At 40.8% G+C, this 27,634-nt stretch overlaps 8 protein-coding genes and 1 long non-coding RNA gene across 14 annotated transcripts; 3 read left to right on the top strand and 6 right to left on the bottom strand.

Moving 5' to 3' along the window:
• Window positions 1–80: 80 nt before the first annotated feature.
• LOC139774008 (protein MTO1 homolog, mitochondrial) lies at window positions 81–5,352 on the bottom strand. 2 transcript variants are annotated; one of them, XM_071708926.1, is made up of 10 exons: window positions 5,173–5,352; window positions 3,371–3,623; window positions 2,945–3,244; window positions 2,674–2,850; window positions 2,095–2,502; window positions 1,622–1,794; window positions 898–1,347; window positions 620–723; window positions 426–486; window positions 81–227 (listed from the first exon to the last, which is right to left on the bottom strand). In XM_071708926.1, exons 2-10 carry the CDS (start codon window positions 3,582–3,584, stop codon window positions 123–125), a joined length of 1,992 nt encoding a protein of 663 aa, XP_071565027.1. In that variant the 5' UTR covers window positions 3,585–3,623; window positions 5,173–5,352; the 3' UTR covers window positions 81–122. The 2 variants fall into 2 exon arrangements, with proteins under 2 accessions (XP_071565027.1, XP_071565028.1); XM_071708927.1 differs by lacking the exon at window positions 5,173–5,352 and having other exon boundaries at window positions 2,945–3,258; window positions 3,371–3,503.
• LOC139774017 (MKRN2 opposite strand protein-like) lies at window positions 3,939–5,162 on the bottom strand. The gene is made up of 2 exons (XM_071708947.1): window positions 4,940–5,162; window positions 3,939–4,849 (listed from the first exon to the last, which is right to left on the bottom strand). Exon 2 carries the CDS (start codon window positions 4,626–4,628, stop codon window positions 4,011–4,013), a length of 618 nt encoding a protein of 205 aa, XP_071565048.1. The 5' UTR covers window positions 4,629–4,849; window positions 4,940–5,162; the 3' UTR covers window positions 3,939–4,010.
• A 234-nt stretch (window positions 5,353–5,586) lies between the features above and the next one.
• LOC139774015 (uncharacterized) lies at window positions 5,587–7,887 on the top strand. 3 transcript variants are annotated; one of them, XM_071708943.1, is made up of 4 exons: window positions 5,587–5,921; window positions 6,109–6,571; window positions 6,645–6,716; window positions 6,788–7,887. In XM_071708943.1, exons 1-4 carry the CDS (start codon window positions 5,843–5,845, stop codon window positions 7,128–7,130), a joined length of 957 nt encoding a protein of 318 aa, XP_071565044.1. In that variant the 5' UTR covers window positions 5,587–5,842; the 3' UTR covers window positions 7,131–7,887. The 3 variants fall into 3 exon arrangements, with proteins under 3 accessions (XP_071565044.1, XP_071565043.1, XP_071565045.1); XM_071708942.1 differs by having other exon boundaries at window positions 5,587–5,933; XM_071708944.1 differs by lacking the exon at window positions 5,587–5,921 and adding an exon at window positions 5,946–6,039.
• Window positions 7,888–8,142: 255 nt separating this feature from the next.
• Metrs (methionyl-tRNA synthetase 1) lies at window positions 8,143–13,302 on the top strand. Its single transcript, XM_071708921.1, has 16 exons — window positions 8,143–8,422; window positions 8,747–8,898; window positions 9,107–9,223; window positions 9,305–9,466; window positions 9,550–9,672; window positions 9,897–10,012; window positions 10,087–10,203; window positions 10,281–10,319; window positions 10,393–10,557; window positions 10,641–10,917; window positions 10,997–11,381; window positions 11,556–11,769; window positions 11,860–12,096; window positions 12,176–12,515; window positions 12,586–12,822; window positions 12,900–13,302. Exons 1-16 carry the CDS (start codon window positions 8,317–8,319, stop codon window positions 13,047–13,049), a joined length of 2,937 nt encoding a protein of 978 aa, XP_071565022.1. The 5' UTR covers window positions 8,143–8,316; the 3' UTR covers window positions 13,050–13,302.
• LOC139774006 (ionotropic receptor 75a-like) lies at window positions 13,223–16,047 on the bottom strand. 2 transcript variants are annotated; one of them, XM_071708924.1, is made up of 9 exons: window positions 15,909–16,047; window positions 15,643–15,809; window positions 15,245–15,553; window positions 15,054–15,181; window positions 14,816–14,977; window positions 14,499–14,707; window positions 14,214–14,428; window positions 13,871–14,139; window positions 13,223–13,790 (listed from the first exon to the last, which is right to left on the bottom strand). In XM_071708924.1, exons 1-9 carry the CDS (start codon window positions 16,045–16,047, stop codon window positions 13,343–13,345), a joined length of 2,046 nt encoding a protein of 681 aa, XP_071565025.1. In that variant the 3' UTR covers window positions 13,223–13,342. The 2 variants fall into 2 exon arrangements, with proteins under 2 accessions (XP_071565025.1, XP_071565023.1); XM_071708922.1 differs by having other exon boundaries at window positions 15,643–16,047.
• Window positions 14,355–26,730, top strand: LOC139774021 (uncharacterized). Of its 2 annotated transcripts, XR_011718484.1 has the most exons (6): window positions 14,355–14,490; window positions 14,569–17,012; window positions 17,106–17,249; window positions 17,336–17,517; window positions 23,006–24,653; window positions 24,891–26,730. It is a non-coding gene; the product is annotated as an uncharacterized lncRNA (long non-coding RNA). The 2 variants fall into 2 exon arrangements; XR_011718483.1 differs by having other exon boundaries at window positions 24,458–26,730.
• Window positions 17,516–21,031, bottom strand: LOC139774011 (ionotropic receptor 75a). Its single transcript, XM_071708935.1, has 9 exons — window positions 20,351–21,031; window positions 20,085–20,251; window positions 19,693–20,001; window positions 19,501–19,628; window positions 19,266–19,427; window positions 18,949–19,157; window positions 18,668–18,882; window positions 18,325–18,593; window positions 17,516–18,243 (listed from the first exon to the last, which is right to left on the bottom strand). Exons 1-9 carry the CDS (start codon window positions 20,487–20,489, stop codon window positions 17,895–17,897), a joined length of 1,947 nt encoding a protein of 648 aa, XP_071565036.1. The 5' UTR covers window positions 20,490–21,031; the 3' UTR covers window positions 17,516–17,894.
• On the bottom strand, window positions 21,055–23,892 carry LOC139774007 (ionotropic receptor 75a-like). Its single transcript, XM_071708925.1, has 10 exons — window positions 23,727–23,892; window positions 23,451–23,620; window positions 23,031–23,339; window positions 22,814–22,941; window positions 22,580–22,741; window positions 22,291–22,502; window positions 22,008–22,222; window positions 21,649–21,920; window positions 21,376–21,582; window positions 21,055–21,313 (listed from the first exon to the last, which is right to left on the bottom strand). The coding sequence occupies exons 1-10, from the start codon at window positions 23,890–23,892 to the stop codon at window positions 21,229–21,231; spliced, it is 1,926 nt and encodes a 641-aa protein (XP_071565026.1). The 3' UTR covers window positions 21,055–21,228.
• On the bottom strand, window positions 24,070–27,444 carry LOC139774019 (ionotropic receptor 75a-like). Its single transcript, XM_071708949.1, has 10 exons — window positions 27,157–27,444; window positions 26,903–27,087; window positions 26,367–26,675; window positions 26,162–26,289; window positions 25,906–26,067; window positions 25,621–25,838; window positions 25,314–25,528; window positions 24,877–25,145; window positions 24,476–24,682; window positions 24,070–24,384 (listed from the first exon to the last, which is right to left on the bottom strand). The coding sequence occupies exons 1-10, from the start codon at window positions 27,293–27,295 to the stop codon at window positions 24,285–24,287; spliced, it is 1,932 nt and encodes a 643-aa protein (XP_071565050.1). The 5' UTR covers window positions 27,296–27,444; the 3' UTR covers window positions 24,070–24,284.
• Between the last annotated feature and the right edge of the window lie 190 nt (window positions 27,445–27,634).

Here is a 27,634-nt window from a genome sequence, read left to right as displayed (position 1 = left end):
TTATCTCATCGATACTTAATTAATTTGATTAAATTCCTGATCGTATAATCTTGCATTTGTTGAGGAATGTTGGCCACACATCGTGAAAATCATTATCATTTATTTTTCGCTACTATAATACATTACTGTGCTCTCGCAACATTCTCGTTGGAATGATATCTAATATAATAAAGTAACCTTAGTATAGCCGAAGGTGTCACACCTGAGATTTTATTAGCCGCTGCGATCTGCAAGATAAAAATCTCATTAATACAGACTGTTAATACAAAAGCTGTCGATACAAACAACCATGACTTAATTGAAGAGACAAATGCCGACTTATGGAAATAATTACACTTTAATAGCAGCAAATACTATTGGGATTGAAACAAGAAAGAAAAAGAATTTGCTTTTACGGAAGAGCTATCGTTAACGAAAGAATTTACCGTGCGTGGAAGATGTTTCGAAAGTTTCTCTCGATCTTCGGTAGATAGATTTAAGTCAGGACTGTAACAGAAATAAAACGAGTGGTTAGTAATGTCATACTTCCCTTAGTAACATTTAGAACATCATCATTCTTATGAATTTTATCATGCAACAACTAAATAATCAATCAACGAAGTAAATCTTCGATCCTCACCTGTTGTAGTCGATGTCGTCGGGTATAGTCATTTGCTCGTTTCTCCTGATGTCATTCACTTGCTCCTGCTGATCCGCGACAACATATTCATATTTCGTCTCTATCTGAAAGCCGAATCGTTGCCAGAGTGTTTTAAAGATATTGACAAATGTATTTGTTAAATACGTTTGAGTGAAATTGCTGAAATTTCCATTTCGCTTAAAAAAGCGCTTTACTTTAAATCGCACAAATATTTTCTTACAAGATACGACAATATGTTCGATCATTAATTCGCAAACCTCTAGTCTTCTCGTCAGGCCAGGATCTCCAGCCAGATGGTTTAACTGCGGCAACAGTTTCAACATTTGTGCGAATGTGACTTCCTCGGTCGTCGTGGATAGCATTTCGAATGCCGACTTGTGTCCAACAGCCTTAGAGCTCCTCAAATTCAACAACCGTCGCCACTTGTTGCACGACCGCACATCGCTCTTGAGTATCTGTACAGCTTCCTGCATTTTACGAAGAAACTTTCGCGTGTTCTCGATTCTCTCGCGAGAAACGCAGCCTACTGTGTAACCCTTCTCCGTCAATCTCTGGTCAGCGTTATCGGGACGTAAGCTCAGTCGAAACTCCGATCTGCTGGTGAACATTCTGTACGGTTCCGTGGTACCCTCCGTCGTCAAATCATCGATGAGGACGCCAATGTATCCCTCGGTTCGACTTATCAGAAGCGGCGGTTTCTTAAACACCTGGACATACACAGAGATTTGTTCAAAATATAAAACGTATTTAAAAACGTGCCTATATATTAGCTTTTCAATTGGCAATAAAAAATTCATTTTTTGGGACAAGTTAGATTTACAGTCGTGAAATGAAAGGGCTGAATGGATAAGCCAAATCGTCCAAGAGATGCTTCTTAATTCACGTGATTTTAATAGAGTCATATAAACTTGAAATTTGTTTTTCTTTTCTTTACATTGAGAAACGTCAATTTATAAGTATTTTTTACGTAACGTCAATCACCTTAGCGGCCGCGTTAACACCCGCGACGATACCTTGTGCAGCTGCTTCTTCGTAGCCGGTGGTACCGTTTATTTGCCCGGCGAGGAACAGTCCCGGAATTTTTTTCGTCTCCAATTGAGTGGTCAATTCTCTGGGGTCTATGTAGTCGTACTCGACACCGTAACCAGGCTTGACTATTTAAATGTAGATGCAAGTAAGGGAAAGATTTTGTAATATAAAATCTTTTATAATATAAAATTATAATAGAAATATAAGTGCCCTATTACTATGACTTAAGCTTAATTGTAGATATCTTAGTAACATATCAAAATAATATAAAAATTGAGTAACAAAAACACCAGACACAAGTCGTCCACTTCCAATCTTAATTTCTCAAAAAGAAATCAGGTAAATAAGATTGTTCACGCACGAGTAATTAAATGCGGTGGATTTCCAAAATTAATCAAAGATAATTCAATCTAAAAAGAGGTTACCTAGACGAGCGTTTTCTAATCCGGGGATACATTTAACGAGTTCCACCTGCTTATCTTCCGGCAGAGTGCACGACAATCCACTTGGGTAAATCAACGGCGAGTCCAGACCTTCCGGCTCCAGCCAGATCTGATGCTGAAGTGTTTTGAATCGCAGAATCTTACTCTCTATGCTCGGGCAATACCGCGGGCCCAATATCTCCTCCGTTACGTGTAAATTACAGTGCATATTATCCTTAATGATCTTTGCGACATTTTCATTTGTATGCGTCAGGTACGTTAGTACTTGCTTGTCAGGCGGTAGCCATACGTTATCGCTCATAAACGAGAACGGTATGGGAGACTCGTCCGGCAGAGATTTCGAACATTTGGTAAAGTCAATGCTCTCTTTCTCCAACCTTGGCGGAGTGCCTAAAAATACGTATATGTTAACTAATATGTTACATATAATTAATGTATAATTAAAATTTTAAACTCTAATCAATATATGCATTAATTAAAACACTAAATATGAAATATATCCATTAAATAGCACATTACACGAATTAATTAAGTATATATTGCATAGAACATTATTATTACCAGTTTTCAATCTTCCTATTCGAAAACCAAGCCTGTCGAGCGTATTTGCCAAACCAATGCTGGGTTCATCGTTCATTCTACCTGCAGGCCTTTTCTCTAACCCGATGTTTATCTGGCCTTTCAGAAAAGTTCCTGTAGTTATAACTACCGCGTCACCAAATATCTTCGTTCCATCTTCTGCAAATTTAATCAGTCACATTTTAATTATTTTTAGTTAAATTAAAAAATCTCAATTCTTTTTTCTATCCTATTATAAAAGTGCAAGACATACTAAGAATCACTCCTTCGCAGGACAGAGGCTCGTTCTCCAAAATCAGATCTTCTACAGAGGATTCGTAAATATGTAATCCGGGCATATTGAAGAGTTCCGCTTGAAGATGTTTCTTGTACAATGCTCTGTCGATTTGAGCTCTGAGACCCCATACCGCTGGTCCCTTGCGCTTGTTCAAGACTTTATAGTGTATCCCCGAAATATCACATATCCGACAGCATACTCCATCCAAGGCATCCACTTCTCTCATCAGATGACCCTTTCCAATACCACCAAAGGACGGATTACACGACATCTCTCCTGCAAATGTAATCCTATTCAATTATGTCATATTAGATCATACAATTTTACTTCGATCAAAGATGCGTTTCAAATGCAGCAATCTAAATTTCAACATGCCGTTGTTAACTTAAAGTATACGCGTACCTATGGTACTTTTTTTCTGTGTAACTAATAGTGTCTTTGCACCCATCCTGACAGCAGCAGCAGACGCCTCGGTTCCAGCATGACCGCCACCAACAACGATCACGTCAAATTTGCTTTCATTCTTATCTATTAGTTTCCTTAATAAACGTTTCTGTCCGGAATTCCCATCGCACCACCGGTTTAATAGAGACGATCTGATCCTTGTACAAATCATTTTGTCTCAATGTTACGCCTTTCGTCCGTATTTCACTTCCTGCAAAGATATTTGACCGTTCTTAAATATCAGAGAAAAAATATTGTAATGAAATCGAATATTTTATATCACCGTCTTGTTATAACTTGATTAAATACTCATTAATTATGGCTTATCTACATGTTGATATATTTATCATCAAATACGCCTAATCATCTTTTCAGTAAAAAAAATTTTATTTTAGCTTATCTCATATAACATTTATATCTATAAATATTATAAAAATTTCATAATTTTTTTCTCAGTTATGCTGTTTTCTCTTATGCTTTCTTTCAGCAAAAAAAATTCGCGCGATAATTAACGAAAGGACAGACGTACAAACATGAATGTTTTTATTGCACAAATTACAAATAACATAATACAAGTAAAAAATGACAGAAGGATGTATCAAGCGTGATGATCCGACAGCAAATATTCCTGATCCTTCAAGGTTCTGTACAACGAAACATATCGGCTTGCAGCGTGCATTTTCAATAATATTAATCGCTCGCACAGATCTTCCTTGCTCGCAAATTTCAGATCTGCGTATCCCAGATTATTAAAAAATTCCAGAACAAAGTTGAAACAGTTCATATTGATGGCGTTATAGTTAACGGATTTCCACTTGGGATCCTTCGACATGAACGACAACGTCTCGTCCCATCGGGCGGTCCAGGCTGCCGGCACGACTCCCAAGGCGATGCAATCGGTCCACCTGACCGCGTCATTCGCTATCAGTCCCTCTCTGTCGAACTCCAGGATAACGCCAGCAGAATCAACTATCCCGATATGTAGATCGTCACTCGTTACATCGCAATCATCGAGGAAGCTGCCTCGCGAGGGCCGAATTACGACACTGGTCGGATTGTGCGTGGCATTCGCAAACGGATATGGAACGCAAAACGGGTCCACGACGAAATTCTGCATTTGCGACGAGCACACCGGACACGTCGCCGGTACACGCCGGCAGAATACACTCTTCGTCGAGCAATGACGGAAACAGACGATGCCTGGATCATTGTTCATGTTTCCCAAAGAGCGGTACTGCGCTCAAATCTCACTCGGGCGTTCATTCAACAAAATTTAATTCCATCTTCCTAGAGACACTGTCATTCCTGTCAAAGAGGACGAGAGAACTGCCAGTTCTGCAGAACGAGACGTATGTAAAACAACAAACACTTGTCACGTGGGATCGGCTCCGTCGGCCTCGGCCATTCTTTTCGTTTCACTACTTTACAACGCTCGTACTGGAAACGAGAAAGCAGAAAGATACAAAAGTGTAAAAAAATATCAGCGATAACGCAAAGTATATGTATAAAACAAGTTTGCGTACGCACATAACACAGATGTTAGGTAGCGAGATCATGTAATCCTAACCTAATCTGACCTAACCTAAATGACATCTCAAACAATGTAAAAAGTCGACGCGCACGGTGGAAATATCTCACGTCCACGTATTAGCTGCAATCGGAGCAAGATACATTGCGCTAATCATCTCGCGTTATCAAAATAATCGGGTGGAAAAACCGGGTCACTTAACCTTAAACTTCAAACTTTCCAAGATACTCACATGACAGGCACGCGTGCAAACGCGGTTTGCGTGGGTGTCATCGAAAGAAGTGTCTTCCTCGCAACGAGAGGATCGACGTCAGGAACGCGTGTGTCACACGTCCAACGAGTGGCAACGAGTTACAACAATTGCGAGATTTTTCGTCGCAGGCAGAGATCGGGTTACACATGCGACCATGCGATGACGTCATACGACATATGTACGACATCGATATTTCAGGTATTCCCGTTACCGTTTTCGCCATTTAATTATCGAGCTGTAGCACATAAAGTCGCGACCTACTTTACCGGCCGAAACCGCGCGGCCGATAACTCCGATGGCGCCACCGTTCGCTCGACTCGGCGTCGGCGAAACGCGAAGGGGATCGCAAGCATTTCTCTCCTCCCGCTTTTCCCTTCTCGCGCCGAGGTCCCGTGTCCCGTTTCCTCGTCGCAGCCATTGCAGGGTACACGTACGTCTCGTCCCCGACGCGGCGTAGGCTTCCGCGATATATTTGCAATCGCTGCACCTTCTTACACTTTCTGCAGCCGAATATCGGAGGTGCAAAAGGTGCAACGGAATAAAGCGCGAAAATAAAATACCGCGTCGTGCGACGCGAGAAAAGGCTTTTGCCGATTCGGCTGGGATTGCAGGTGAGGAAAAAGCCTTGGGTCGAGCGAGCCCCACGGTAATGAAAGGCTGGTTTAATCGCGACGAGGAGGGCAAGGTGATCATAGACAGCAATGGGTTTGTTACGATCACATGCGAAGGTAATAGTAAAGGTAATAGCAATCACGATGAATCATATGATACGTATATGACATATTCTACCTTTCTATCGCACAATGCTCATTGTTTCTTCCGCTATATAATGTCTGTGAGCAATAAGTAATGTCAATACGAAAGTAGGCGAAAGTAGACTTGTAGACAAACATTTAATAACGTGTATATTTACAGAGGAAAATGTGATTTTCCAACTTCATATATCGGAGATTGACGACAAGGTGGAACAAATGACCTTCAATGTCAATGGCAATGATGTACAAATCGATGTCGTTCCATGGGAGATGGCTGATAATGATTTTGAGAGTGAGAAACAGGCGGATAAGTCCAAGGAGCCCGATAAGGCCAGCACACCAACGACGAGTAAAGGCGGGAATGCGATTTTCCCTTGGTGCGACGCCTCGACGAAGATCTTTCTGAAGGAGTATAAAGAGAAGAAGGAATTGGTGAGGAATCGGAAACTGAAAAACATGAAGAAAGCGTATCAGGAGATAGCCGAAAATTTGATGGAGAACGGCTTCAGTGTATCGCCTCTGCAAGTGGAAAACAGATACAAAACGCTCAAACGCGCTTACAAGAACATGATGATACACAACAGGAGAAACGGGAGGGGGAAGTACATCTGCAGTTACGAACAGTGAGTTTGTTTCTAAATTTCTAACAGGTTGACCTAATTGTCAGATTGATTCACATGTTAAATGTGCTTACAGAGACCTGGACGAAATCTTTTCGTCTGATTTATATGACTCGGAAATGAATGGTGACGATGACTCAAAGGCAGGGTAAGTTATAACTCATCAGGGTATAGAATTATTTGCTGATTGATCACTATTAATTCAAATATTTCTTACAGATCCATGATGATTGCCAAAAGCTGTGGTACCGAGACAGCACATAATTTGAAAGCCACTCAGCATGATGCCAGATTGGAAGCTCAGAACGTGAAAATGATTGAGAATCTGCAGAGCTGTCAGCGTTTATTAAGAAATTTAATCAGCAGGATGGACAACAAAAATAAAAATTCTAATTATATGCAAAATGGAGTCTTGCAAGTATGCATGGAGATGCGGGATATGCAGAAGGAAGAATTTGCACACACGGAGGAACATAGAGAGAAGGCCAATACTCAGAGAGAGATAAGAAACAGTTTATTGGAAGAAATTGTAACGATTCTCAAGTCTGGGAAGGACACGTAATACGATCAACAACCACACGAGCTTGTTTGCATCCTCAATAGTTATGAAATAACAGAATTTATTTATTCTATTAAATGCGAAAAGCGATGACTTGTATATTTTTATAATTTCACCACATAACTAATGTTCTTTAACGCGTTGTCTGCCCGGGTTTGTTCCATGTACTCCACGCAGTAGAATCTTCATTATAATACCGTAGAAAGTTTTCATGAGCATATAATGATGAAGTACTGTGTGATATGATTACAAGGCTGCATCGTGCAGTTACTATGTTGAGTAACACATTTTTTACTTTCTTTATATTGTTATTAAGCTATGCTGAGATTTTATATTAGATGGTGTCCATATAAATGACATACATAACAAAAGATGTTTTTAACAAGTTTTAAAAATGTTCGATAGCGCTGGTCAGGGTAACACTGAAAAGTTAGGCATTGGTCACGGAGGATAGACTACTATCATCATGGCAGTCAACGTGTTAACTTATCTGGCGAGCCAATCGCAAATAAAAATGTACATAGGACTGAACCTGGGACCCGTCCGCTACAAATCGACTGCTCTCACATGTCACTCCCAATTTGAGTTTCCCTAAAGTTATAATTATTAAGGAGTTAGATAATTAAAAGTTAAATAGGATAACTGTAATTAAATTACGGTTAAAATTGAGAAGATTGAAATTCTACAAATCGATCCAAAAGTTATCTTTTACGATATGCATTCTGTATATTAATACTGAAGAATATATTAATATTTCTGATATTGTTGAAGTGTTCTGGTGCCTTAAACTTGTAACTGTACAAACTATTATCTAATTATTAATTCTGTTAAGTATATATGTTCGTGGAAGGGAGGGCAAGATAATGTAAAAATGTTCCTAAATCCTAATTCATCTTTATTTGACTCTGCTCTGTCTTCCATGGTCTTCCAGCTCCAGCATCTCCGGCGCGGCGTCACGTTACGGTGACTCGATTTTTTGTAAAAAGCGTCGCCTATGCACCCACGAAAAGATCGTGTCCAATAGGAGAGAGGCAGAATCTGACGCAATCCTCGCGCGTGGAAATCGGGCCTCGATCTTGCTTCCCCACGCTTCCCGCTGTTTCCTGTCGCGGTTTGTCGCTCACGTGTCTCGCGGTTGTGCGCTAGCATATTTCCCTATTTATTGACGTATTTATTAATTTATTCGCCGATGATGATCGTTTCCACGAACGGGGGCAACCCAAACGCGCTGAAGCTGATTGTCGCAGCTAAATTGGCTCAGGAGACCGTCTCCGTCAGGATTCTGAAGCCCAGCGGTGGGTCCATTAACCTCTTCCTGTTCGTCCCGTCTCCTCCGCGTCTCGCATAAATTATTTACGAAAGGGAAATATTGGATTAAATCATACGCGAGATTAGATTCATACACGACCTCGACTTGCAAGGATTATTTTTGATCGTATCTCTCAGCAGTCAAACCGATTAACTCCACTTTTTGTGAATTTTTTACATTTTTAAGATTTAAAGCGCCATGAGTGCTTGTATCTTCATCAGTTTTCTCTATTTCGCCAAGTCAATCAATTCGACTCCTACAAGGCTCAGTTAATGCATGTGGTTATGACTACATATTGTATTACGTGTAGACGCTGCCTTGGGTCGCTTGCCAACGCTGACTGTACCATCAGGAGTATCTCTGTTCAGCGTCTCTTCAGCGCTACGCTTCCTGTTGCCAGTACCTAAAGAATCGGAGGTTCTTAATGACAGATGGTTGGAATGGGAAATTTCTCAATTACAGGTATAATTTTAATTAGATATTGCATCAACTACAGACTTGCTTCCTGTTTGCAATTGAACCTAGTCTAGTCTAGTCTTTGTTTTTTATGTTGTTTTTTATAGTTATATGTTATATGTCGTTGAACTCCACAGAAAGCTATTATTAATTTTAAGAATATATAAGACAAAGATCCTTTGAAACGTATTAAAGTCTAATATATTCTTTGCAGCCAACCATATTAAGTCACGCAAGCACAAGAACTTCCAAAACACCACAGAAATCTGACTTATGGTCTTTACTAAAAGATCTCAATAATGCACTGAAAGAAAAAGAGTACTTAATTGAGGTAAATAACAAAAACATCACTCAAATGTCCTTTTTATCGTCCATCTTTTACTCCATTCTTTGATATCTTTTTTTTTTTTAGAAATGTAGTAATTTATCACCAGCAGATATTTCTATTTGGGTAAGTCTTTGGAGCACCATATTGGTTACAGATATCGCAAACAATATTGCCAAGGACTTGCCAAACCTTGATAGCTGGTTAGCTAATATTCAGAAGCAGTCAGTTATCCAGCAATCGATTAAGGTAAAATTTCATTGCAAATGGTATCTCATAAACATAGAGATTTGACATATATAATTAAATAAATTTGGAATATGTCTGTCAAGGAATCCATTGAAATGTTCAACTTGGAAAGAGGCGCAAAAGCTATCGCAAGCATTGAAGCTGCTTCTTGGTTCCCTGTCAATACAGCCTCGAATTCCCAAGTTCACGAATCAGTACCTAGTGACGTAAGTGTTTTTAAATATTTTTTTAATTAACATTCCACAAACAACAGTAAGGGTTCCAATCTGTTGGTAAACTAACTAATAGTTAAATCATATGTCTATCTTTGTCTAATTTGAAGGAAAAACAAAGACATTTATATGATTTAACTATTAGTTAGTTTACAAACAGGTTGGAACAACCGGCCTAGGCCTCTGATACATGTGTAGATCTAAATGATTTGTTTCAGATTAGCCCAACTAAGGAAAAAGAAGTGGAGATAGTTAGTCAAGAAGAACTTCGCAATGTGGCAAAGAGTTGGACCACTGATCAATATCCAGAAGTCAAGGAAAGTTCATATCCCATGTAAGTTGGGCGTATCTAACAAATTTATATAGTTTATACGCGAATTTATTAAACCGATTATATATTCTTTTTAGATTGCCTAAAAAAGGTGAACGAAATGTATTGATAACATCGGCTCTTCCTTATGTCAATAATGTTCCGCATCTGGGAAATATTATTGGTTGCGTTCTTTCAGCTGATATCTTTGCAAGGTTTGTAGGTACACTTAAATATTAATAAGTATAGTATCTTGTAACTTAATAATATTGAACTTTCTTGATTTGCGCAGGTATTGCAGGCAAAGAAACTACAACACCCTCTACATAAGGTAATTATTATTTTTTGCAACATACGTGAGAAAAGCGACGTTCTAACTTAAATAATTTAAATTTAAATTTTAGTGGAACCGACGAATACGGCACCGCGACTGAAGCAAAAGCTTTGCAAGAGAAAACTACTCCTCAAGCTATTTGTGATAAATTCTTCGACATACACAACGACGTGTACCGATGGTTCGGCATCGGATTCGACTATTTCGGCCGCACTACTACACCTGAGCAAACAGAGTAAGATTGCGTCCCGTTTTATTTTTATCTTTTATTGTTATATTTACATTAAATACGTTCATCTTTGTTACAATATCTTTCAGAATCGTTCAAGCGTTTTTCCTGAAAATTAAATCGCAAGGCTATATTTTTACCGAGACCGTGGAACAACTCCATTGCGAATCCTGCGATCGGTTTCTCGCCGATAGGTTCGTGGAGGGCATATGTCCCGGATGCAAGTACGAAGACGCGCGCGGTGACCAATGCGATGGTTGCGGTCATCTCGTGAACGCGGTCGAGTTAATAAATCCTCGATGTAAGATGTGTAACAATAGACCTGTCGTGAAAAACTCGGTACAATTCTTCTTGGATTTACCCAAGGTAAGATTTACATCGTGACGCTCCGTTAATGCGTTTCCAGTAAAATGCGGATTATATTCATAGCTCTTCCGTGTTGCAGCTAGAAGAGGAACTAAAAAAATATTCAGCTACCGTGGAAAAGGGATGGTCCAACGTCGCCAGAGTGGTTTCAAAAGCGTGGTTACGCGACGGTCTTAAGCCGCGTTGTATAACCAGAGATTTGAAGTGGGGCATCCCGGTTCCGGTAGAGGGTTTCGAAAATAAGGTGTTTTACGTCTGGTTTGACGCCCCTTTCGGATATATCAGTATTACAAAGAGGTATACCAAAGAATATAAGAAATGGTGGCAACCTCCTCAGGATTCGAAAATCGATTTGTACCAATTTATGGCAAAGGATAACGTTCCGTTCCACGTGATAATGTTCCCCGCTTGTTTACTAGCAGCTGATCAAAATTACACGTTGATGAAATATATAATGGCAACCGGTATGATATCTCCAAAGAGTGCATATTTGTCGGATGCATTTACTTTATGACTCTATGTCTTTGTATATTTATCTAAACGTCTTTTCTTCTTTCAAATCTTTTTTTTTGTTTTATTTGTTCACACGCAATCTTTTCGTCGATCTTCTTATAGATGTAATAATTATTCCGTTTCAGAATATTTAAATTATGAAGATAGAAAATTTTCCAAGTCTCGGGGTATCGGAGTGTTCGGAACCGATGCCAGAGATACCGGCATTCCAGCTGATGTGTGGCGATTTTATTTGGCCTTTATCAGGCCCGAAACTCAAGATTCCACTTTTAATTGGGTGGATTTAGCCACGAAAAACAATAGCGAGTTACTAAATAATTTTGGGAATTTTGTCAACAGGTTTGTAGCTACCACATTTCTTTGTAAGCCATCAGTAATTAACGACGCGATAACCTGTTATTAACAGTCCCAAAAACTTATTACGGCTAGAGCTCTGGTATTCTCTGAAAAGTTCTTCGACTCTAATGTACCACCGATAGAGCCGGAAGAGGCTGACTGGACCCTATTAGCGTTGGCACAACGCGAACTGTCGTCTTACATAAACGCCATGGAACAAGCCAAGTTTAGAGATGGCTTAAGACACATATTGGCGATTTCGAAGCACGGCAATCAGTACATGCAATTCCAACAGCCTTGGGTGAAAATCAAGGGAAATGACGACGACAAGTATAAGCAATTTTATTTATTTTAACCGCTTTCTCGTCGGTTCGTCCTTTTGAGTAATATTTTTATTTGAAACCAACAGAAAAAGGGCCGGAACTGTTGTTGCAATTTGTTGCAATTTAGCCTGCCTTCTGTCCGCCCTTTTGGCTCCCTTTATGCCCAGTACAACCAAACAATTGAGATCTCAATTAGGTTTGAGTAACAAAACTTACGGCTACATTCCTGAAACGATAACAAATATGTTACCTACGTGGCACAAAATCGGCAAGCCCAGTCCGCTATTCACTAAGATTGAAGATCAAACGGTAGAAATGTTACGCAAGAAATACGCTGGCCAGCAGGAAAATAATGGCCAAGCAGCGAAAATGGCTAAAAGCTCCGACGAAAGTGTCGCATCATTAGAAGCTGCTATTACAAAACAGGTTTAGTATCTTTTTTTCTCTTATATTAATGCGAGAATCATCTCCTTTGAACAATTTATGTATTTTTTAGGGCAATCTAGTAAGAGAACTGAAAGCTAAACATGACAAAAGCGTTTGGCAACCGCAAGTAGAAATTTTGTTAGATCTGAAAAAGAAGCTAATTGATCTCAAAAGTAATATAAACGCGCCTGAAAAAAAATCACCCGCGAAAAATAAGAAGGCCGAACCGAAGCACGTGCCGGAACAAAATGGGGAACAAAATGCTCCAACAGACGTGGCGGCATTAGAATCTGCTATCGCGAAGCAGGTATTGAATATCACATAAGGGTACTGTTTTTCTTAGTAATTCAGCGTTCAATTTGCTACATTACGTCGCAATTTTAGGGCAACCTTGTGCGGGAGTTAAAGGCTAAGGAAGACGGAAGTGTGTGGAAGCCACAAGTGGAGATATTGTTGAAACTGAAACAGCGTCTAGCAGATCTCACTGGAACAGCGCCAATTGCCGTCGATAAGAAATCCAAGAAGAAAAAGTAACTACACTTCCTTCGTAATAGAATGATGAGATTTTTTTCATCTATTACGTTATTCATGTAGTTATTTAACTAATAAGAGTATTCGACTAACAATAAGAAATACACATGCGCTTTATTTTATATGTTTATTTTACCCCACTCGCGCGTTGTGTATCGGGACTTAGAAGAGGAGAATCGTGAAGACATTTGTACTTTATTTAAATGCGTTCATTCGCTACATGTAATGATGATCAGGTAAATAATTTACATAACAATTGAGAATCCCATTATTATCAGTACCTATTTTCATATCCTTTACTGATATCGTTTCGACATCAGCACCTGTTGGAAGAGACGACTTGCTTCTGGAAGCACCAGAATAACGTTATTTGTAGGTGGTGCTTTATCTTTTGCCAATAACTTATTTTTCTTATCAATTTTAATGCCTTTTTTAATGTCTGGTTTAATACCTTGTCTCATACCTGGTTTAATGGTTGGTTTAATGTCTGGTTTAATGCTTGGTACAATACCTCGTGTAATACCTGACGTTCGTTTTGAATTCATCATGTAGAAAACAAAGTGCTCGATACTAAATACGATAAGTGAAATTATCACGCCAAAGAACAGAAGAATCAAAATCGGCGCCGCTTCGTAGATTGTCACACTAGAGACAAAGATCTCGTTGCTTGGGCAATAAGGCCTTCTGGCCGACCGGCGACGTATCTCTCGTCGCCGAAGTCCCGACGTAGATATCCTCAGTAATCTGTATTAAATAATATTGACCTAATATTTATTTTGTAGGCTGAAAATTGCAACATTCAACATGTGTGGTGATGTGCTCACGCTATTTTGGAGATTTCGTGAAAGTGACTTTTAAGATTGCACCACAGTCCCAACTCGGAGGGTTGCAATAGATGAACTTCCGTTAGCTGACATATCATCTGCTTATCGAACGCGACTTCGATAGATGGATAGATATCGTCCGGATCCGCGTGATAAGCGAAGCCTCCCTTCTTTATTCCCTCCACGCCATCCTCGATCGGAATAAATCTCTTCCGTTCCGGTACAGCGTTCCAATAGGGCTTAAAATATTGCACATCCGGTCTTTGGTTCTAGCAAAAATAGAAGCTTATCAGAGCGATTGAGCTGAAAAATATTGAATTACTATTTTGGAACGCGCTTTTACCCGCAGTAGAAAATCGAAAAAGACATTTTTCTCGGCCGCGAGCTGCATCTTACTATGCGCCAGCGAATACAGCGAGTCATTCATCTTTTGAAGGGGATCGTTGAATCTAGCCGATACTATCGCCGCCCCGTAGTAATTATATACCAACAGGCCGAAGATCGTGATCTGAATGAGGGCGATTCGACTCGCCGATTGATCAGAGAGAGAAGGGAAACCTGATCGATATTATGATAACAGAAGAACGCAATATATCTCCGTTCGTCGTATCGTCATGATCGTAAGTACCTTGCTGGCATAATGCGGCAACGGTGATCAATGCCGAAATGCTGCAGCCGTAATCGTTGGCACGTTCCAGTTTCAGTATGCAGGACAGAATGAGAATTGCGACCATCACCATCACGATAATCATGTACCACGTGTCCGCTGCGAACGGCTTCAGTATTATCCAAGGTTTCATCTTCGTCGCCGGTATGGTACGAAACATGAAACAGGTACTGAATGAAAAATTAACCGCGTATCGGACAAGAGAGAAGATTATCTTACATCACTACGTTATATTTTATTTATACATGCACACATTTTCTCCATCGGGCATTGCTTACCGCGTGGGCCATTGTGGAAAAATAACACGCGCATATCCGTATCTCTCGATCGTCAAGATAGACGGATAGTAGCCCAAATCGGCATCGTCCCTCTTCAAGGTGCTCATCAGAGGACCATTACTGTCGTTCTTCTCCCAGTGGTTGATCTCGATGAGGTCCATGCTACATGCATAAACATTCGTTGAGCAATCGTTACACAGTATATGCGGAGATATTTAGATGTATCATAATCAATTACGTGAAGTTAAACATGTTGGCGACGTGCGAGAGAAGAGTGTGTCCAAATTTTGGCCAATTGTCCATAACTTGGAGGCCGTCGCCCTCCAGATAATCTATCAAACTCACTTGCTTTGGTCTGTGCAGTACCTACGTATATCATTGTCCATGTAGTAATTAAAATACATGTTTTCCCTTTAAGGTAAGGCTTACAATTCCGGCCGCCTTCGCTCGCAATCCGTGATAATCTCGTCGTCTGAAGATCCTCGAACCAGTTAAATTGATCGTGAGCCCGTCATCCTCTCGCCAACTGCCCAGCCACGTAACGTTGAGCACTCCGCCGCGCATTTTGCAGTGATTGTACACGTCGTAGAGGACGTAATCGGTTTCGTTCGGTAGCAAGATCGCAAAATCCGTGACGATACTGAAGCCACTATCGTTCAAGCTCTGCAAACTATGGTTCAAGTTGATCCCGAAGATCAGCCAGACATACGAGTAATCGTACATGCGATGGGCTGAACCCTACATACAGATATTTCATTTCTTTATTTATTTAATTTCCCGACCGGAAAGTTCTGTTTTACTAGTTCATAGAATTACGGAATTCTCACTTCGTCGAAAATACCGCTGACGTTCTGATTCGGACATCGTATATCCACAAACACGCCCAGAGTTCGATCGGTATCGAGGTACCTCGGTATGTCGATTTGTGATCCAGCTGGTTTAATCGCCGTGGCCATCCCGGCGGAGGTCAGCAGTTTCATCGTCAGAAAATCCTCTGTGTACAAAGAAAATGTCAACTCTAACAAATTGCTGATTTTATTCTGTAAATTATCAAGAATTTTTATACGTGAAACGCGATCGACGCCCGACTCACCATTCATATCTCCGCAGGAGAAACCCACCACCCTGGTCACATTCTTATAGACGAAATAGTCTCGAATGATTCGACTGGTTTGCGCGTATGCGACGATGATGAACGTTTGCAAGAGAAAAATGCGATACATCGGACGCATCCTTTCGCGGTATGCACAAACTACGAAGTTACGACGTTGTAACTACTTGGTTTCATTGTCATTGTATGGAAAATCAAGATAATTTTGTATACGAGACAATAGCGGGACTCGAGGCGATAGAAACAATTTGCAGAGTTCGAAGTCATCCATAATATCCACAACGTCGATTGACATGACAGCATAATCACAGCGGCTACTGTGATACAAACCATATACAGGGTGCGTCGTTATTCCCGTCGTTCATCTCGTCAGATTCTCCTACTAACTTGGGATTGAACTTTCTGCAACGAAGAGTTTATTTAATTAACAGCCTTTGAGTTCTGTGGGCGAATATTGCGTCTAAGTTATGCGACAGTCAACGTGTGAAAAAATTCACGGTGTGACCGCGAAACATCCCGTATACGGCAATTTCTTCTTCAATTTCAGAGTTCTCCACTTTCTGTCCCTATTCTTTATCAATTACCCTGAATTCAAGTCTGTTACGATCGATTTGCGTGTCTCCCTATCTATTATCCGGTTGTTTTCCACGAAAGTATTCATAAGAAAGTTTCTCGAGACTGTTCTACGATGCAAAGTGAATTCACAACTTTATTAGAGCAAATATTAGACTGGGAAAAATTACATTGTAACGCCAGCTGTCCTTTTGCATTAAATAAATATACGATAATGAGACACTAATGAATGTACCAATTCATAATACACACGAACGACTCATGAATATTTTACTTCCCAAGGTGAGACAGTTTCCGCGGACAAATTAGGATTGCTCGTATCAGCGGTCTCCTCCGCGTCACCGCGGCTTACTCGTGTCAGCTCACTCGTTTCTTCTCTGCAAGCACAAAATTATGATAACTCTCTGACACACCAAGCCATACGCGAGCGTTAGCTTACTTCGTTAATTGACATTACCGCTGGTTCGACATCGGATTCGACTATTTCGGCCGCACTACTCCTGAGAAAACAGAGTAAGATTGCATCCCGTCTTATTGTATCGTTCTTTTATCTTTTATTTTTATATTTACATTAAATACGTTCATCTTCGTTACAATTCCTTTCAGAATTGTTCAAGCGTTTTTCCTGAAAATTAAATCGCAAGGCTACGTTTTGACCGACACCGTGAAACAACTCCATTGGGAATCATCGGTTTCTCGCCCAACAGAGAATGCCGTGGCGGCATTAGAATCTGCAATATCGCGATGCAGGTATTGAATATTGAATATCACAAAACGGTGCTATTTTCCTTAGTAAAATTTAGTGTTCAATTTGCTACATTAAGTCACGATTTTAGAGCAATCTTGTGCGAGAATTAGAGCTCTGCTAAGGAAGACGGAAGTGTGTGGAAGCCACAATTAAGTGGAGATATTGTTGAAACTGAAACTGCGTTTAGCAGATCTCACTGGAACGGCTCCAGCTGCCATCGACAAGAAATCCAAGAAGAAAAAGTAACTACATTTCGTTCGTAACAGAATGGTGAGTTTTTTCATCTATTATTCATGTAGTTATTTAACTAATAAGAGTATTCGACTAACAATAAGAAAACACATGCGCTTTATTTTGTATGTTTATTTTACCCTGATCGCGCGTTGTGTATCGGGACTTAAAAGGAGGAATCGTGAAAAGACATTTGACTTTATTTAAATGCGTTCATTCGCACTACGTATACCTATATGTAATGATTATCTGGTAAATAATTTACATAATAATTGAGAATCCCGTTATCAGAAATTTTACCTATATTGATATTCTTTACTGATATCGTTTCGTCATTAGCACCTGTTGAAAGAAACCACTTGCTTTTAGAAGCAAAACTAGGTGGTGCTTTATCTTTTAGCAATACCTTATTTTTCTTAATTCTTAATTTTAATACCTTTTTCTACGTCTGGTTTAATACCTTGTTTAATACATGGTTTAATGGTTCGCTTAATGCCTGGTTTAATGCTTGGTTTAATGCTTGGTATAATACCTCGTGTAACACCCGACGCTCGTTTTGAATTTATCGTGTAGAAAACAAAGCGTTCGATACCAAATACGATGAGTGAAATTATCATGCCAAAGAGCAGAAGATACAAAATCGGAGCCGCTTCGTAGATTGTCACACTAGAGACAAAGACCTCGTCGCTTGGACAATAAGGCCTCCTGGCCGACCGGCGACGTATCTCTCGTCGCCGAAGTCCCGATGTAAATATTTTCAGTAATCTATATTAATTGATATTGACCTAATATTTATTTTGAAGACTGAAAATTGCAGCATTCAACATGTAATAATGATGTACTCACGCAATTTTGGAGATTTCGTGAAAGTGACTGTTAAGATTGGACCACAGGCCCAACTCGGTGGGTTGCAATAGATGAACTTCCGTTAGCTGACATATCATCTGCTTATCGAACTCACGTTCGATAGCTGGATAGATAGAGTCCGGATCTCCGTGATAAGCGAAGTCCCCCTTCTTTATTCTCTCCACGCCATCCTCGACGGGAATAAATCTCTTCGATTCCGGTAGATCGTCCCAATAGGGCTTAAAATATTGCACATCCGGTCTTTGGTTCTAGCAAAAATAGAAGCTTATCAGAGCGATTGAGCTCAAAAATATTGAATTACTATTTTGGAACGCGCTTTTACCCGCAGCAGAAAATTGAAAAAGACAATTTTCTCGGCCGCGATCTGCATCTTACTATGCACCAGCGAAAACAGCGAGTCATTCATCTTTTGAATGGGCTCGTTCAATCTAGCCGACACTATCGCCGCCCCGTAGTAATTATATACCAACAGGCCGAAGACCGTGATCTGAATGAGGGCTATTCGACTCGCCGATTGATCAGAGAGAGAAGGGAAACCTGATCGATATTATAACAGAAGAACGCATTATATCTTCGCTGTCGTATTGTCATGATCGTAAGTACCTTGCTGGCATAATGCGGCAACGGCGACTAACGCCGAGATGCTACAGCTGCAATCGTCGGCACGTTCCAGCTTCAGTATACAGGACAGAATAAGAATTGTGACCACCACTATTACGATAATCATGTACCATGTGTTCGCTGCGAACGGCTTTAGCATTATCCAGGGTTTTATCTTCGTCGCCGGTATGGTACGAAACATGAAACAGGTACTGAATGAAAAATTACTCGCGAATCAAACAAGAGCGCAGAATATCTTATCTGCGTTTGTTATATGTTATTTATACATGTACACATTTTCTTCATCGGGTATTGCTTACCGCGTGGGCCATTGTTGAAGAATGAGACGCGCGTATCCGTATCTCTCGATCGTCAGGATGTTCGGATAGTATGCCAAATCGGCACCGTCCCTCTTCAAGAGGCTCATCATAGGACCGTTACTGTCGTTCTTCTCCCAGTGGTTGAGCTCGATGAGGTCCATGCTACATGCAAACACGTTCGTTGAGCAGTCAGGACATGGTATATGAGATATATAAATGTGTCACAGTCAATTACGTGAAGTTAAACATGTCGGCGACGTTCGAGAAAAGAATGTATCCAAATTTTGACCAATTGTCCGTGTCTTTGAGCCCGTCGCCCTCCAGATAATCTATCAAACTCACGTGCTCTGGTCTGTGCATCACCTACGAATATCATTGTCTATGTAGTAATTAAAATACATGTTTTCCCCACTGAGGTAAGGCTTACAATTCCGGCCGCCTTCGCTCGCAATCCATGGTAATCTCGTCGTCTGAAGATTTTCGAACCGGTTAAGCTGATCGTGAGTCCGTCATCCTCGCGCCAACTGCCCAGCCACGTAACGTTGAGCACTCCGCCGCGCATTTTGCAGTGATTGTACACGTCGTAGAGGACGTAATCGGTTTCGTTCGGTAGCAAGATCGCAAAATCCGTGACGATACTGAAGCCACTATCGTTCAAGCTCTGCAAACTATGGTTCAAGTTGCTCCCGAAGATCAGCCAGACATACGAGTAATCGTACATGCGATGGGCTGAACCCTACAGATTTCATTTCTTTATTTATTTAATTTCCCGACCGGAAAGTTCTGTTTTACTAGTTTATAGAATTACGGAATTCTCACTTCGTCGAAAATACCGCTGACGTTCTGATTCGGACATCGTATGTCCACAAACACGCCCAGAGTTCGATCGGTATCGAGGTACCTCGGTATATCGATTTGTGATCCAGCTGGTTTAATCGCCGTAGCCATCCCGGCGGTGGTCAGCAGTTTCATCGTCAGAAAATCCTCTGTGTACAAAGAAAATTTCAACTCTAACAAATTACTGATTTTATTCTATAAATTATCAAGAATTTTTATACGTGAAACGCGATCAACGCCCGACTCACCATTCATATCTCCGCAGGAGAAACCCACCACCCTGGTCACATTCTTATAGACGAAATAGTCTCGAATGATTCGGCTGGTTTGCGCGTATGCGACGATGATGAACGTTTGCAAGAGAAAAATGCGATACATCGGACGCATCCTTTCTCGGTATACACAAACTACGAAGTTGCGACGACGTTATAACTACTCCGTTTCATGATCATTTTATGGAAAACCAAGATAATTTCGTATTCGAGATAATAGCAGGACTTGAAGCGGTAGAAATGATTTGCCGAGTTCGAAATCGTCCATAATATCCACAACGTCGATTGACATGACAGCATAATCACAGCGACTACATACTGTGATACAAACCATATACAGGGTGCATCGTTATTCCAGTCGTTTATCTCGTCAGATTCTCCTACTGATTTGGGATTGAGCCTTCTTCAACGAAGAGTTTATTTAATTAACAGCTTTTGAGATCTGTAGGCGAATATCGCGTTAAATAGTTTATGCGACAGTCAACGTGTTAAAAAATTCTCGGAGTGAGTGTATGACTCCATTCATTCTTCAATTTCAGAGTTCTCCACTTCCTGTCTCTATCCTTTGTCAATTACCTGAACTCAAGTCTGTAACGATCGATTTGTCTGTCTTCCTATCCATTATCCGGCTGTTTTCCACGAAAGTATTCATAAGAAAGTTTCTCGAGACTGTACTACGCTTCAAAGTGAATTCACAACTTTATTAGACCAAATTTTGGGCTGGGAAAAATTACATTGTAACACGTGCTGTCCTTTCGGATGAAATAAATATACGATAATGAGACACTAATGAATGTAACTAATTATAACTCACGAACGATTCGTGAATATTTTATTTCCCAAGGCGAGACAGTTTACGCGGACAAATTAGGTTTGCTCGTGCCGGCCGTCTCCTCCACGTCACCGCTGCTTACTCGTGTCAGCTCACTCGTTTCTTCTCTGCAAGCACAAAATTATAATAACTCTCCGACCCGCTAAGACGTACTCGAGCGTTAGCTTACCTCGTGAATCGATAGTAGATTATATTCTCGACAACGCATATTGCGCTTCCAACGAGTAGACCGAAAGCTAACAGAATCAAGGCCGGAGCGGTTTCGTATACGGATATGCTTCTCGTGGACAACGTGTCGAGCGTGCATTGAGGCTTCCTGCTCGACCAATACTTTATCTGTCGATCGCGTAACCCGGTATTGAACATCTTGGATAGCCTGGAGAAGAATTCCTTAACTGCTGCGAGAGCCTTCGTCGCGAGGAAAAAGCAAACGACTGCTTACCCAATTTTCGCCATCTCGGTGAATTGACCGTTGTGACTGGCGTACATACCCATGACGGATTGTTTAAACAGATGGATCTCCGTCAATGCGCAGATCTTGCTCGGCTCGAACGTCTTTTCGATGTAGGGATACGCCGTGTTCGGATCCGTGTGATAGGCCAGGGTGCCCTCACTGACTTGCTTCATACCCTCCTCTATCGGCAAATATCGCTTCGACTCTGGCAGAGGATCCCAGCGCTTCTTCCTGAAGTAATTTGATTCTGAGCTAAGTTTCTGAAAATATAAAGTCGAACGCTGTATGGTCTTTCTGAAATACTCCGCGCGTACGATCTTAACGTGTCTGAAAACATGCGTGCATACGTATAAAAAGTAGTTCAGATATGGCACAGCTTCCGCCGCGATTTTCAGATTGCTGTCCGCGAGAACCGTCACGTCATCCTCCATCATATCGAGCGGTTCGCTCAGACGAGCCGACACTATACTGCCCGAGTAATAGTTGTACATGATCCAATTGAACACGAGGATCTGTAGAAGAGCGATACGGCCGGGAATATGGTCGGGAAAAAAATTTGCGCCTATGAAAGAGATTACTGTTAAATTAAGTCGTTAAACAAGACGACACGTTTGCTACACGTTATTTTACCTTGTTGAGCGGTAATACCGATAGTAAGGACCACGGCACCAGAATATTTCTCCTCTCTGCTCGCCTCCTCGCGTTTCATTATTACTCTCATCACGAAGACGAAGAACACTATAAATACGGCGCTCAGGTACCAAGTCTGAATCGCAAACGGTTTAAAGAAAATCTCAAGTTTGATGTCGTTCGACGAGGTGGATAGCAGCATGAAACAGGGTCTACGAGAAAAAGATTGAACATTCATTAAACGATGTGAGATTGATGATCTCTTAACGCAAAACGTAAGCCTCAATACCGAATCGGCCACGCCGCGCCGATCAGAGAGGCATAATCTAATCTCTCGGACACCATAATCCTAGGATTACTGCCAAAGTCGATGTAATTTGCTTGTAAGATCTCAAATATCAAGCCGTGCACACTGTGACGATCCCAGTAAATAATCTCCGTAGCGTATACACTAGAAAAACGATATTTTTAGGACAATTTATTAGCTGCTAAAAATACAGGACGAAAGCCTATTTTAGAATACCTAAAGTTGAAGAGATCGGCAGTATGAGATATCATCGCGTACACAAATTTATGCATACTGTCCAAAGATCTGGTGTTAATGTCTTGCATATAATCTTCCAACCGCATGTTTTTCGGCCTATACTGTATCTAATGATGAAGCATGCGATAACAATAATATAATGTAATTAAACGGTTTTTTTGTTCTATAAAGCCACATATTATCCAGTGACACGCACCACGCCCGACATCTTCAGCGTCATACCGTGCATATTAGCCCTTCTCTCGATCAACGGTTGGGTCAGGGTGAAGGTAAGACCTTCTTCTGGTCGCCACGAGCCCAGCTTCGTCACGTTCAGCGTACCTCCGCGATACTTGCAGTGATTAAAAACGTCATAAAGATCGTAACCGGTACCATTCATTATCGCAAGCGCGAAATCGGTCGTCATGCCGTAAGCGTTATCGTTCAAAAGCGGCACACTGCTGTTCAGCTTCGATCCCAGGACCAACCAGTGGTACGAGTAGTCGTACATGCGAAACTTCGAAGTCTAATAAATATAAAAATATCAGTCTCTTCTCTCTTTCTTCCTTTTTTACACGAGAAAATTGGAAATATCGTGAATAAGAATAAATAAGAACCGATTTTATAAAGACTTTACCTCGGCGAAGATGGTCACGGCGCTTTCGTTGTTGCAACGCAAATCCACGACGACTCCTAAGCTCCAGGCGTCAGTGCTCAAGAATCGTCGTATGTTAATATCCGCATCGTGTTTCCGGATAATCGTGTATATACCGGCTCTGCTTAACGACTTCAAGAAATAAAAATCACCTGCAATAAAATGTGAAGAGACACGCACAAAAATCGTCGCTAAAAATCATTTATGAATTGTATGATGCTTTTATTAAACAATTGCTATTTTAAAAGCTTCACCTACTCGTGAAATCTCCGCAAGAGAACCCCACGACGTTCCGCACCGCCTTGGTTACAAAATAATCGCGAATAAAGTCGCTGTCTCTCGCGTTAACGTTACAAGAGAATTGCAATACAACAAAAAAGAATGCCACATACGTTACACCGCGCTTTAATTTCAGATTATGCATATTGCCGTGGAAAAAGTAAATGGTCTGCGGATTTTATGTAACGTTGAGCCTGCACGCATGAATACGAATAAACGAAAGAGATAATGGAAAAAGAAATACAGTTCGATTGAGTTTGTCGGTTGCGACATGCTTTGAATTTTTCAGCATCAATACGATATTAAATGTGATATCTTGAAATCGTACGTCTTATCGTTTATTTATCGTTCCACCGCTATGACATTCCGTCGGGGAATAAGAACTAGCAAACGTGTCACTGTCGAGCTACATGCAGCAAATCGCACACAATGGTGATTAATTATTTGCGCGAACATCTAATGAATAAACACACAAGCTATCTGTGATAAAATCTAATTAAACAAGCGTCAGAATGGCATCTAGAAATTATTATTTGGTTATTCGCTCGAGAGTACGTCCCGCGAAACAGGTGTGGTCCGTGTCATTGTCGGAAAACATAGTTTCTTCCATAGCCCGTTGGCATTAGATGCTGATAATCTGTTAAAAAAAAACCGACCAAACGATCAAATGGAAAATTTCAAGCTCGCTATTCTTTCTTTTAACTTTTCAGCTTTTTAACACTGATTACCGCGGCCATATCCAGTAGACAAAGTTCTCCATTATGCATATTATAAGAGATAGCGTGGTGGCGATGCCAATGAACAGAAAAATGGGCGTAGCTTCCTGGATCGACAGCGGTTCCGCGACTAGCATATTTTTCGGACAAAACGGCCTTCTTGCTGACCAGAATTTCAGCTGTCGCTTGCGTAAGCCCATATCATATATCTTGGTCAAGCTGCAATAATAAAAATTGGAATAATAATTTGCTTATTGCTTGAAGAATTAAAATTTAAACAATGAGATATGCGTAGATGTCTACTTAGTCGCCGTAATACAGCGATAAATATAGCACTTTAGAAATAATTATTTTAATAGTAATTTTAATGGTAATATTAATTTTAAACGTCATTTAATTGCGTATTTTCCTACCCGATTCTCAACAGCGGAGTGAACGGGCTCTTGTATCTGCCCCAAAGAGCGAGAACCGCACGAAAAAGATGGACCTCCGTCAGCTCGCATATCATTCGCGGATAGAAGTGCCGCTCGATGTACGGATACGCGGATTCGATCGATGTGTGATAAGCTAGGCCGCCCTTAGCCACGCGATCCAGGCCCTCCGCTAGTGGCAGATAACGCTTGGATTCCGGTAGTTTGTCCCATCGTTTCGCGTTAAAATACCGTACCTCTTTCTCCGGGGTCTTTTAGCAAAAAGACGGGACGAGAGATACGCCGATGCAATAAAAAAATAGCATTTTTTGAATAAAATGATATACGATCTTTTATTATATAATTATTGCAGCTCTTTTTTTATCAAATTAATCTTTAGACAATGGGCAGCATGCTAAAAATGCTGTAAAAGCATCTACCTGTAGAAAAGAACGAACGTATGGCGTTGGCTCGGCTGCTACTCTCATATTACTGTCTGCCAAACTGATCAACGAGTCATTCATTTTCACGCCTACGTTTTTTAATCGGTCGGACACGATGCTCGCCGAATAATAGTTCAGGATTAACACGCTGAAAAGCATGATGTGTATGAATGCTATGCGACCTGCGTAATGCACCGGAACGAACATGGAACCTGTGAAAGCGAAAGTTAATACCGACAGCTTTTCATTGCCAATGCGTTATTTGACTAAAAAGTTGACTAGAAAATTAACGAAGAAGCTGTACTTTGCTGGGAAATAGCGCCTATTGTGAGAAGAATAGAAATGTTGTAGCCCTCTGACATGCTGTGAATGCCTTCCTGTTTGACGATCAATATTACCAGGATGGACGCAGCGACTATCATCGTGGAGAGTATCACGTACCAGACCTTAATATTTAACGGTCGCAAAAATTGCTTCGTCTTCATGTTCGCCGAGGATATCGTTCGGAACAAGAAGCACGATCTGCGTAGAAACAATTCGTTCGTGCATCGATCAGCATTTCGTTATCGCGTATCGCGAAATTACGTACCGCATTGGCCATACTGGACCGATAATATCTCCTGAACGTAATCTTTCCGCCTTCATCACGATTGGACTGGCCGAGATGTCTACAGTTTTCTTTTGAAAAGCGACGAACATCGGCGCGGAATTGTCCTGCCGCTTTCTCGGATCCACTTCCACGATTTCTATACTTAATTAAAATGATTAAAAAGATATTTTCATACTTGGAAAAAAAAAAAAGAGAAATACGTGAGAGAAATTTGCCCGTTCCAAAAGATTCTTACGTGAAGTTAAAGAGATTAGCCATGTGCAACAAGATCGTGTACAGGAATTGGGACCGACCGTATTTCGCTTTCATGTCTTGATCCAGCACGATATCCTCCGTGGACAAATTGTAGAACCTACGCGGCAGCTAAGAGATTTCCGGATAATGAATTAATTATCAGTCGCCGTACTTACTAGCTGAGAACTAATCGGTTAGGTACTTACCAAGACTCCCACTTTGAGCCTCATACCGTGCAAATTGGATCTCCTCTCGTACTTTGGTTGCTTCAATCTGATCGCCACCCCGGACTTCTCTGTCCAGTAACCCAAAACGGTTACGTTCAAGGTGCCACCGCGTGCTTTGCAAGGATTATACACGTCGTACAAATCGAAACCGGCCTCGGTCTCTACAGCAATCGTAATGTCGGTCACCACGCTAAAAGCGTCGTCATGTAACAAGCTCACGGTGTCCTTCAATTTTCGTCCCAAAATCAGCCATTTATGCATGTCGTCGAACAAGGAAGATTTTGCAGCCTTAAATAAAAAGGGATTAATACCAAGAACTTTGCCATTGCTGCTTCAACATCTACCGGCTTTGTTATCTTTCTTGACCCTAGCCTGTTTCTCCCCTCCTCCGATTGCATTTTCACATATATTACTTTTTTGTTCTTACATTATATTATACATTCTTATAATTCCAGACTACTCTATACAATTAATGTAGATGCTATATAAGAATATTTTGGAAGAGCGTCTTTTACCTCGGCATATATCATGCTGTAATTGGGACCGTCGCATCGCGCGTCCAAGTAAACACCTAAATTGCGATTGTTGTTTTGTAAAAACTTCCTAATAGTACGTATCGATGATGCATTCACGGATCCGAGACTCCATATCGACGTGAGTACAAAGACTTCGTTGAATGTCCTCGCGAATTTCACGTCGCCTGTCACGCAGGAGAAGCTTGTAATAATCATACATGAGTCATTTCAATCATCTAAATATTATTACGCACTTTCGAGACCACCGCAAGAAAACCCGACGACGTGGGACACGTCTTTATACAGAAAAAAGTCTCGGGCCATGAAGTTGTCGTTTGCGCAAACGAGCAATAGACGCGACAGAAACAGTAACTTCCAACTTCCATGAGGCATTTCTTAAATTATACGGATTACACAGAGATTACCAGGAGCTTGAAGGAGAATAAAGTAGTTCCAAAGGCTACGTCCGCCGCATCATTAAATATTCAAAGCGCAAGTCCCTTGTGAATGTTTGATTTTAAGCATGACTTTCATGACTTGAAACATTAATTCCTTCGATTGATTCACAATCTACCTCATACGACTTCTAGTTATTATTTTATTGCATTTATTTCTCCGTATTTCTCATCGCTATTCAGCGATGTTGTTTCGGGATTTTCGGATTTCTGAGAGACCGAGAGCAAGGAAAAAATTTTAGGAGTTTTATTGAAAAGATCACAGGAAATTTGTCAA

Source organism: Temnothorax nylanderi, unplaced genomic scaffold, assembly GCF_030848795.1.
Source record: "Temnothorax nylanderi isolate EJ_2023f unplaced genomic scaffold, tnyl_v1.0 TNYL_tig0072_pilon, whole genome shotgun sequence".
NCBI classification, from domain to species: Eukaryota; Metazoa; Arthropoda; class Insecta; order Hymenoptera; family Formicidae; genus Temnothorax; species Temnothorax nylanderi.
The sequence above is the reverse complement of the archived record's forward strand: the minus strand, read 5'-3'. Positions and strand labels throughout refer to the sequence as shown.

What these genes read in the sequence shown, in the direction of transcription:
- LOC139774008 (XM_071708926.1), bottom strand. Translation starts at nt 3,584, where the DNA reads ATGATTTGTACAAGGATCAGATCGTCTCTATTAAACCGGTGGTGCGAT. An exon ending in GCCTGACGAGAAGACTAGAG is followed by an intron (nt 724 to 897) that starts GTTTGCGAATTA and finishes TTCGGCTTTCAG; the next exon opens with ATAGAGACGAAATATGAATA. An exon ending in CGAAACATCTTCCACGCACG is followed by an intron (nt 228 to 425) that starts GTAAATTCTTTC and finishes TTTATCTTGCAG; the next exon opens with ATCGCAGCGGCTAATAAAAT.
- LOC139774017 (XM_071708947.1), bottom strand. Translation starts at nt 4,628, where the DNA reads ATGAACAATGATCCAGGCATCGTCTGTTTCCGTCATTGCTCGACGAAG.
- LOC139774015 (XM_071708942.1), top strand. Translation starts at nt 5,843, where the DNA reads ATGAAAGGCTGGTTTAATCGCGACGAGGAGGGCAAGGTGATCATAGAC. An exon ending in ATGCGAAGGTAATAGTAAAG is followed by an intron (nt 5,934 to 6,108) that starts GTAATAGCAATC and finishes GTATATTTACAG; the next exon opens with AGGAAAATGTGATTTTCCAA. An exon ending in TACATCTGCAGTTACGAACA is followed by an intron (nt 6,572 to 6,644) that starts GTGAGTTTGTTT and finishes ATGTGCTTACAG; the next exon opens with AGACCTGGACGAAATCTTTT.
- Metrs (XM_071708921.1), top strand. Translation starts at nt 8,317, where the DNA reads ATGATGATCGTTTCCACGAACGGGGGCAACCCAAACGCGCTGAAGCTG. An exon ending in CAGGATTCTGAAGCCCAGCG is followed by an intron (nt 8,423 to 8,746) that starts GTGGGTCCATTA and finishes TATTACGTGTAG; the next exon opens with ACGCTGCCTTGGGTCGCTTG. An exon ending in AAGGGAAATGACGACGACAA is followed by an intron (nt 12,097 to 12,175) that starts GTATAAGCAATT and finishes TGAAACCAACAG; the next exon opens with AAAAAGGGCCGGAACTGTTG.
- LOC139774006 (XM_071708922.1), bottom strand. Translation starts at nt 16,047, where the DNA reads ATGCGTCCGATGTATCGCATTTTTCTCTTGCAAACGTTCATCATCGTC. An exon ending in TCAGCGGTATTTTCGACGAA is followed by an intron (nt 15,554 to 15,642) that starts GTGAGAATTCCG and finishes ATCTGTATGTAG; the next exon opens with GGTTCAGCCCATCGCATGTA. An exon ending in TTTTCGATTTTCTACTGCGG is followed by an intron (nt 14,140 to 14,213) that starts GTAAAAGCGCGT and finishes TATTTTTGCTAG; the next exon opens with AACCAAAGACCGGATGTGCA.
- LOC139774011 (XM_071708935.1), bottom strand. Translation starts at nt 20,489, where the DNA reads ATGCGTCCGATGTATCGCATTTTTCTCTTGCAAACGTTCATCATCGTC. An exon ending in GAGCGAAGGCGGCCGGAATT is followed by an intron (nt 19,629 to 19,692) that starts GTAAGCCTTACC and finishes TGATATTCGTAG; the next exon opens with GTGATGCACAGACCAGAGCA. An exon ending in TTTTCAATTTTCTGCTGCGG is followed by an intron (nt 18,594 to 18,667) that starts GTAAAAGCGCGT and finishes TATTTTTGCTAG; the next exon opens with AACCAAAGACCGGATGTGCA.
- LOC139774007 (XM_071708925.1), bottom strand. Translation starts at nt 23,892, where the DNA reads ATGCATAATCTGAAATTAAAGCGCGGTGTAACGTATGTGGCATTCTTT. An exon ending in CTCTTGCGGAGATTTCACGA is followed by an intron (nt 23,621 to 23,726) that starts GTAGGTGAAGCT and finishes ATTTTATTGCAG; the next exon opens with GTGATTTTTATTTCTTGAAG. An exon ending in GCCGATCTCTTCAACTTTAG is followed by an intron (nt 22,742 to 22,813) that starts GTATTCTAAAAT and finishes TCGTTTTTCTAG; the next exon opens with TGTATACGCTACGGAGATTA.
- LOC139774019 (XM_071708949.1), bottom strand. Translation starts at nt 27,295, where the DNA reads ATGCCTCATGGAAGTTGGAAGTTACTGTTTCTGTCGCGTCTATTGCTC. An exon ending in TTCTTGCGGTGGTCTCGAAA is followed by an intron (nt 27,088 to 27,156) that starts GTGCGTAATAAT and finishes CCTGCGTGACAG; the next exon opens with GCGACGTGAAATTCGCGAGG. An exon ending in GGCTCAAAGTGGGAGTCTTG is followed by an intron (nt 26,290 to 26,366) that starts GTAAGTACCTAA and finishes GAAATCTCTTAG; the next exon opens with CTGCCGCGTAGGTTCTACAA.